General features: G+C 37.8%; 2 protein-coding genes across 2 annotated transcripts in view; both read right to left on the reverse strand.

The window, feature by feature from the left end:
- Window positions 1-1,300, reverse strand: part of pex11b (peroxisomal biogenesis factor 11 beta) — a 14,222-nt gene extending 12,922 nt beyond the window's left edge. Inside the window, exon 1 of the mRNA XM_015015610.1 lies at window positions 1,069-1,300. Within this exon, the coding sequence (XP_014871096.1) occupies window positions 1,069-1,124 (56 nt within the window). The 5' untranslated portion in view covers window positions 1,125-1,300. The remainder of the gene's footprint in view (window positions 1-1,068) is intronic.
- A 373-nt stretch (window positions 1,301-1,673) lies between these two features.
- The window catches only part of snapin (SNAP associated protein), an 11,659-nt gene continuing 4,250 nt past the window's right edge, over window positions 1,674-9,082 (reverse strand). The window contains exons 2-4 of the mRNA XM_015015616.1: window positions 6,426-6,472; window positions 6,179-6,297; window positions 1,674-3,582 (exon numbers count right to left, since the gene is read on the reverse strand). Coding sequence (XP_014871102.1) covers window positions 3,475-3,582; window positions 6,179-6,297; window positions 6,426-6,472 — 274 coding nt within the window. The 3' untranslated portion in view covers window positions 1,674-3,474. The remainder of the gene's footprint in view (window positions 3,583-6,178; window positions 6,298-6,425; window positions 6,473-9,082) is intronic.

The raw sequence follows: 9,082 nt of genomic DNA on the forward strand, positions 1-9,082 counted from the left end.
CAACATGAAAATGGTGCATTTTCAAACATCTTTTGTTGTTTTCTCTATTTTTCATTGTTTTATTAAACTTTCAAATTGCTACTTAAGTCAGGGACGTTTTGACTAGACAGAATACTAATTCAGTAATGTCATTCTGGCTAGTCGGAATGTCAATTTAAGATATCTTAAATAGAAAAGCTGTGTAATTCAAGATATCTATATTCAATTAGAGATATCTTAAAAGGAATTTTGACTAGTCAAAATTACAATTCAAGATATCTTTAATTTAAATTTGTCTAGTCATTATTTGAATTTAAGATATCTATAATTTAGTTTTCACTAGTCAAAATTAAATTTCTCCTATCCAAAAATACATTTAAGATATCTCGAATTATGGAGTAATTCGAGATATCTTTAATTAGAATTATGACCAGTCAAAACTAAAATTGAGATATCTTGAATTTACTTTATGACTAGTCATAATTTAATTGTAGATATCTGAAATGTGTATTTCAGATAGTCAGTAATTCATTTAAGATATCTTGAATTGAAGTCTCCATACAAGTCAATGGTAAATCTGACGTCATTTCGACTTATCAGAATGTAATTAGAGATATCTCAAATAGTTATTTTGTCTAGTCAAAATATAATTGGAGATATCTTAAATCGCTAAAACATCTAGTCATAAAACAATTTGAGATATCTGGAATGTAAGGGCGGTAAAACCGAATTTATGTTAAAACGGCTTGCCACAGATATTAACCCTAACCCTATGTTTGTTTCCCCCAAAGCTTATGGTTTTAGCGTAGCATAGTGTTGAGATGCTAAAGGGGTAGGGTGGAGGGGACTTTTATTGGCTTAGTCCCTCCGACTGGTCTCTAAATTTTGGTGAATGTAAATATTTATAGTCCGAATTACAGTATTCACTTAAGCATCTCACAGAGGCATATTATATACAACCTCCCTTCAACCCCCCTAAAAATATACTTCAGACCCATACCCAAAATATACTAAAATAAAACTGAGAATGGACAATGAGTAGCCTCATGGGCACCGCTTCTTTAATGCCGACAACACTGACCGTGTTACCTCAAAACTCTCTCCTTGCCCTGACTCTGGGTATTGAACCGAACCCAGGAGTCCATCTTGGATGATGGTGTTCCGGGCCTAGGACTACTTGGCTGGCTGTAAACCTACGGAGCAGTTAATGCTACTTGTCCTTTTAGTCCTGACCAGTAATGGCAGGCTTAGAGCCCTCTCTCTTAAGTCTGCACGCTGAAAACACTCCGTTGAAACGTTTTCTGAATTTCCGGTAGTAGACCTTGTTGTTAGATTGTATACTGCCCCCAACAGGCAAAACAACAGGTCTTTCTAAAATGATAGAAAGTGAGCGGGAAAAAATTATAATATCATCAAGTTAAATAAATTGTTGTCAATGTGGAAAAACATCGTCTGGAATTTGGTTCTGTGTGGACCCGAATAGGAGACAACATATAATTGATATGGGAGGTAGGTCTTTAACTATGTGTATCCATATTTAAAAAGAAAGGAGTAACAGAAATATTTACTCTAAGCCAACAGGAGGCGGTGTCGGTTCGTTAATATAGACGGGCTGACACCTTCTCAGGGAACAGCAGTTGTGCACTTCTGACGACGACAATCACAAAATAATCTTTAAGACTTCACCATCACATATTGACACAAAGAGTTTAATTTTATTGGTACAAAAACCTGGAATCACTGTTTTTGTGTCATGTTTGATCAACTGTCTAAATTGGATCAAACATCAATGAGAAATAAAAATGAGGGGGTGAGGAGAAAAAAAATCACAAACATGGCAAAAAAAAACTTTAAATTTAACAACTGAGTTGTCATTTCATCTACAAAAAATTTAATAACTGAAATGACAGTTATTTATGGCTGCTTTTTATTTTTTCAGATTACAAATAAATCAAACATGCCAATTGATGTCAGGGTAGTTCACCAAAACAAAATCCTGCTTGTGAACAGAGATAAACTTAATCCAATCACTGTCAGTAAGAGACATTCCACATTGATCCTATTTATAAAACAACGGGGAGTTATTAAGTTCAGTTTATCATCTAATTTGTGAAAAAGTTTCTATCCAAATAGCCCCAATTGATTGCATCAAGTAACTGACTGAAACAATCAAGTTTTTGCATCAAGTTGTTACCTAAACAGCAATATTTTACTGTGTAGTACAAAAAGTAGCAGGAAAAGGAAATGTGCTCAACAGACTCAACAGACAATACAAGCCTAGAAAAAATACCTATAGAAGTAGCTCGGGATAGCATAAGATATGCTATCCCTACAGTATGCTTTTGTAAAACAAAAAGTTTTATGCTGTAGACAGTATTTGTCTACTTCACAGACAAAAATTGGATCATGCTTCCGTAGGAGGAAAGTCTGACAACTATAAGATCTGCCTCCCATTTTACTTTCAAAACATGGAGCAATCAAATTTCTGAAAAATGACAGAGATTTGTTATTATTGTATTGAAATATAAGGAGAATTATACATTCTGGTCTGGATTTAACAGGGAGACAATGAAGAGAATGAAGAGAAACGAAAATACAAGAAATCTCTCCTTAATTTTCATTATTCAGCTTTCCCTGCTACTGCAGGGAAAGCTGAATAATCTGAAGGGGAAAAATGAAGCAGGGTTTCCCCCGGTGTATTATAAGGCTGATGGGTCACGAGGTTTTACTTGTACCCCACCAGGCTAAGCATTGCTAACCCTAACCCTAAGTCTCTGTTTCAAACAGCCAAAACCTTGCTGTTGCAAGACTAACTTGCAACTTCCAAAGTAAATTTCCATTTATAAGTTCAGCTTATATTTCCTCTATTGATACAATGAAAAATCTTAAATGCCATTATCTGATTAACAAACTATTCTTTGGAATACCCAGGAATGATATGCGATTTCAACTTACAATAAATAGTACACACAAACAGCAACTCTTAGCAAGACAAGCAGCTTATCATTCATTTCTCATGCAGTATGCACTTTTCACAAAGGTACCAAGTTTGAAGTCCCTAAAACTATTCATCAACAAAGAAAGTATAGTCCCCATGAAACCGTCATTTGTATGTGGCCATAGTTAAACTCAATACTGCCATTCAAACCCAGAAAGTGTAGGTCTGAATCTAAAGTTTAGAGCTATCCAAAACAATTAACATTACCATCGTGTATGTCTTTTAATGGAAACAAACACTTTAGTTGAAAACAATTTTTGAAAATTACTAGAATGAGAAACATAAGGGGTTTTAAGTAATTGCTACAGACATTATTTTGTGCTCATTTTAAACACACATTTTTAATTTAAAGACAAAAACAAAGCAATGCAAGATAACATCAAGTTCTTCAGCAAACACATCTAAATATTCCAGAGAGATGGGCCCACTGAATATTTGAACTTCTAGTCCTTCATGCCTCAGTGGGACAAATCATGCGGCACAGTGGGGAACAGGGCTCATGGTTTACTAGGTGAACGAGGGGTGAACACTCCTGATGCTTCAAGCATGGTCTTCCTTCGTGCTGTCTCCTTGGCCACATTGTGATTTAGCCTTCTCAGGCGTTCCTGTAAACAGAGTATTTATTTAGTCTATATTTTGCAACTCCTTGGGCAATTAATCTCTTAACTAAAATGATAAAGGAGAAGATGAATGAGAAAAGAAAGGAAAGCCTGCAGTTAAAGTAGAAAAAATGACAGCATTTAAAAATGACAACATATATGGTAGCTGTAATGATGTTGCTAGTCATGGATACTATGAATGTCATAATGAACTGGCTTGTGAAATTTATTCCTCTGCTGCTTCACCACATTGAGAGGAGGTGGCTTGGACGTCTGGTATGGACGCCTCCCTGGTGAGGTGTTTTTGCATGTCCCACTGTGAGGAGACCCAGAGGAAGACCGAGGACATGTTTTTCAGCTGGCCTGGGAACGCCTCGGGATTCCCCTGAAAAAGCGGCCCAAGTGGCTAGGGAATGGGAAGCCTGAGTCTCCTTGTTTAGACTGCTACTCCCGCAACGTATAAATGGTTGGATGATACAAAAATGTCAAACTTGATATTAAGAAAAATACCTAATGTCATTTTAGATACCATGGTAACATTTTTGAAGGCACAGGGTTGTTTCTAGCTAAGAGCAAACAATTGGAATAATTACCATGTGACTAACCCTAACCTCCTTAAGTGGAGTTCTCCAGTAGTCCTCATTTATAAAAAATATATGATTTAAAAATGTCACTTCCCTGTCTGGCAAAATTGTAGACAAGATGGCACAGTTGAAACCAGATATTTACATACATTGGATAAAAAGACACATGCAGGTCTGAAGCAAAACCAGCCCAAGCTTAGAATTACCTAAATTATTTCTATTTTTTTAAATGCTGGAAAACTTAGTGAGATTTTTTTTGTCACTAGCTTTAGCACGAGTATTAGGGATAACTTTTTAACTGAAACACAAAAGGTCAAACCTTTTGTGTTTCCTTCCACAAACCGTTAATGGCACATTTGAGTTATTCAAATTTTTTAAGGTTACAGCTGGAACACATTGATTCTTGTTTCACAATATTTGAAAGTCAACAGAAATCAGACAAGACATCAGGAAGAGAACTGTGAAGCTGCACATGTATAGTTCATTGTTGGGAACAATTTCCAGATGCTTGAATGTGCCGCATTCATCCAGTCAGACAACTATATTCAAGTATAGGTATGATGGGAATTACACCGCTCAGGAAGGAGATGGGTTCTATGTCCCAGAGATGAATATATTTTGGTCCAAAATTACAACAGAACAACAAACAAAAAGACAAGAGACCTTGTGAAGATGTTAACAAGACAGCGTAATTATCCACGGTAAAATATGTCCTGTACCGTCATGGCCTTTCAGCAAGGAGGAAGCCTTTACTTCAAAAGAAACATAAAATGCCCGAATACAGCTTGCAAATGCAATATACAATATAAATATAAAAATTATCCACCCATTTCTGTCAATTGCATTTATCTACTGTGTTCGCCATTAAATCGTTTAAGATTAAATAAAAACAACAATAGCTGTTGATGTGTGTGAGAGCATTATCAGCAAGTTAATCCTTGTGCGTGCGAGGACTATGGCAAATGATACAAGTTTTACATGTGTAGGGTCGGTTTGACCCCATTTCTACATACAAGGGTTAAGTAGTAAAAAAACGACTTAAGTCTCTCACTGACTGAGATTTGAGTCCTGCCGTTCATGGCATAGAGCCTATCTGTGCTACCTTGTTAGATTTTACTACTGTAGATAGCTATGTCCCCCAGTAGGTGCTACGCATTACCACAAGGGATAGGGAGCACAGATAGTCAGAACACTGGTACAGATTGAGTAAAGTGTTGGAGATGTTAATGAGCCATGTGCTTACTTCAAACTTGAAACTTATTGTTCAAAGCCAAAGTAAAACCGTGTAAATACCCAATAACGCTTGGTATAATAATCAACTCTAAGCTATCTTTCTGCAACTATTGAAACAGTGCAGGTAGACAGGCAAGAGCCAGTGTTATGCCAGATGTTGGTTTTCCAAAAAATAAAATTTGGCTGCTTTGGCTAGTATAAATGTGCAAACCATATCAATCTATCAATCAATCATATCTTTATTCCAGACACAAAAAGGTCCATGGTAAAAAAGGTAAAAAACAAACAAAATAAGAGAAAAATAAAAAATAAACATGACATATTATTCACCGAGTCACAAGTAAATGATGATGCCAATGATTCCATAATCTTGAAGAAAATCTCACTGTATTAAAAGCAGGATTTACTAAAATTGCAATTATATTATTGCATGACATAGATGCAATACATAAGATTCCTGAGCACAACTGCACATGTGGGAACAGCATTATGTACAAACATATGGCTAGCACTACTCGATCTAGGCACTTTGAGTAGTAGCCTCATGACATCACTGTATGCACAAAATGGAGTTCTTTAAATTAAAAGAAAAAAAAGTTTTGGCTCCATAAAAACTATGCTTGCTCACTGCATGCATGTAAGAGTTACTGAGTTCCACATGTCTTTTGGTGATCTAGGAAAAAAATGATAAGTTTTACTAATTATTGTTAAATCTCTGTTAATCTTCAGTATGGAAGAGGTTTAGTCAAGAAACAGAAGGTCCAAAATCAAGGTCAGGCACTAACCTGAGCGTTCTGTAGAATATTGTTCACAAGCACCACTCTACGCCTCGCATTAAGTAGCTTCTTTACGTAAGGATCCAGGTCTAGTGCAATCTTCTGGTGTTCATTTATTCTGAATAACTCTGTGAAACACATACAAAAAATATATATAATCATTACATAATCTTTGTCTATTTGTCAATATTAAGTATTTTGTTTTTGTTCGTAAAACAATAGTACAGTTTTGTGTTATTTTACAATTAAAGATTACCCGTCGCCAAGTTGTCTATATGCTCTCTTAATTCCACCTGGCTTTCTCTGCAAAAGACATTTGTGAGAACAGTCAATAAACAGGAAATTAAATCGTTTATATATATATATATATATATAGACATAGATTGTTTTGTCATTCAACTGTACATTTAAAAATGTACAAATTGAAAGAAGCTGCTGAACCTTTTCCTAGAGGGCAGCGGGGAGAACAAACTATGCTCAGAGTGGAAGAGGTCTTTTATAATTGCCCGAGCCCTGGACAGGCAGCGACTGTGAGCTGTGTCAAGGATAGAAGGAAGCCAATGATTTTCTCAGCTGTCCTCACCACTCTCTCCACACATTGCCAGTGTTACATGATCCAAACCAGACAGAGACGCTGTTGGTCAGTATGCTCTCTATTGTCCCTTTGTAGAAAGTGGTGAGGATGGGAGGGGGGAGGTTAGCTCTTCTCATCTGACGTAAAAACTGCAGGCGTTGCTGAGCTTTCTTCGCCAGACCAGAGATTTGGAGGGACCACGCCAAAGTGTCAGTAATCTGTATCCCCAGAAATTGAATGTTCCTGACCTGTTCCACTGCAGCATCATTGATAAGGAGGGGTGTGTGACTTGGCTGATTTTTCCTCTAAACAACAATTTCTTTTGTTTTGCTGACATTCAGGATTAGATAGTTTGTATCACACTAGTCCACCAGATTTTTCACCTTCTCTCTGTCGGCCAGTTTGTTGTCGTCCCTGATGAGCCCTGCCACAGTCATATTGTCCGCATACTTAATGACGTGGTTCGTACTGAACCTGGCTTGGCAGTCATGGGTCATCGAGGTGAAGAGCAGTGGACTCAGTACGCAGCCTTGGGGGAAGCCAGTGATGAGGGAGAAGCTTTATTACCGACCCTGACAGTTTGTCAGAAAATCTAGCAACCAATTGCACAGGGGGTTGTTCAGCCCAAGGCTCACTGGGTGCTGGTGATTGTGTTGAATGCTGAGCTGAAGTCCAGAAACAGCATTCGCACATGAGTATTCTTCTCCTCCAAGTGTTTCAGGCTCAGGGGCAGTGTGGTGGAAACAGCATCCTCTGTGCAGCGGTTGAAGCTGTATGCAAACTGGAGCGGATCAAAAGAGGAGGGAAGTTTTGAGATGATGTGATCCTTCACCAGCCTCTCGAAATACTTAATCATGATGGGAGTGAGTGCATCAGGGCGATAGTCATTCAGTGATGAAATTGTGGGTTTTTGGGCACTGGAATGATGATGGCCGTCTTGAAGTAGGATGGAATGACAGTACAGCTCAGCGAGGTGTTAAATATGTCAGCACTGTTCTTGAGAACCAGTCCTGGTATGTTATCAGGCCCTGCTGCTTTATGTATTTTGACTCTTCTCAAGGTCCTCAAAACATCAGCTGTCTCAAACAGAGTAATCTGTTCAACTAGTTGAGGAGTGCATTTTCTCACAGGAGTGTTGTTGAGGGCTTCAACAACACTCACAAAATCCTCACAGATTTTGTGAGGACAAAATCTGTTCTGTCCTCACAGGACAAAGAAGCAGCCTTGTCTGTTATAGTCTTGGTGCCTTGCCATATGTGCCTGGTATTTGCTGATTCGTGGGAAAATTGTCAAATTTTCTGACCATAGGCACGTTTTGCAACTCTGATGATGTGGTTTAGGTTTGCTCTGGCTGACCTGAGCATCTCTCTGTCCCCACATTTAAAAGCAGTGTTTCGTGTCTTCATGAGCTGACGCACCTCCTTTGTCATCCAGGGTTTCTGATTTGCCCTGGTGGTGATGATCTTGGTCACAGAGACATAATCCATGCACTTCAGGATGTTCGTAGACACAGATTCGGCATACTCCTCAACATTGGTGTGACTGTTTACAGTTGCAGTTTCCCTGGACATATATGCATTCAAAACAGTATTGTAATGCCGACATGGATCCTGCAGGCCAGACTCACCTGCTTGTCAATCGGTTTTCCTCTGATGAGCAGGGCCTTATATGCAGGAACTAATATTACAGAAAGATGGTCTGATGAGCCAAAGTGGGGGCGGGGTGCTACCTTGAATGCTGCCTTAAGATTTGTGTAGGCTCTATCCAGTATGTTTGAGCCTCTGGTTGCAAAGTTCACATGCTGATGGAAATGGGGGAGAACTGTCGGTAACACTTTATTTGAAGGGGTGTGCATAAGACTGACATTGCACTGTCATAAACATGACATAACACCTGTCATGAACATAAAGAAGTCTTTATGAATGTTTATGACAGTTGTCATGAAGTGTCATTCGGTAAATAATGACACTTTTAATGCAAAGTTACTCTAAAAGTTACATTGAAAGTCCATTAAAAATGCCAACTTTGCATTAAAATATCATAATTTACTAAATCATGCAAAGCTGGCACTTTTAATGGACTTTTAATGCAACTTTTAGAGCAACTTTCCATTAAAAGTGTCATTATTTACCGAATGGCACTTCATGATAACTGTCATAAACATTCATAAAGACTTCTTTATGTTCATGACAGGTGTTATGTCATGTTTATGACAGTTATCATGAAGTGCCATTCGGTAAATAATGACACTTTTAATGCAAAGTTGCTCTAAAAGTTGCATTAAAAGTCCATTTAAAGTGCCAACTTTGCATGATTTTTTATTTATAATTTAATGCAAA

The sequence above is a fragment of the Poecilia latipinna genome, unplaced genomic scaffold, assembly GCF_001443285.1.
Source record: "Poecilia latipinna isolate Pla-1442-1.1 unplaced genomic scaffold, P_latipinna-1.0 Scaffold1934, whole genome shotgun sequence".
In the NCBI taxonomy this organism is placed as follows: domain Eukaryota; kingdom Metazoa; phylum Chordata; class Actinopteri; order Cyprinodontiformes; family Poeciliidae; genus Poecilia; species Poecilia latipinna.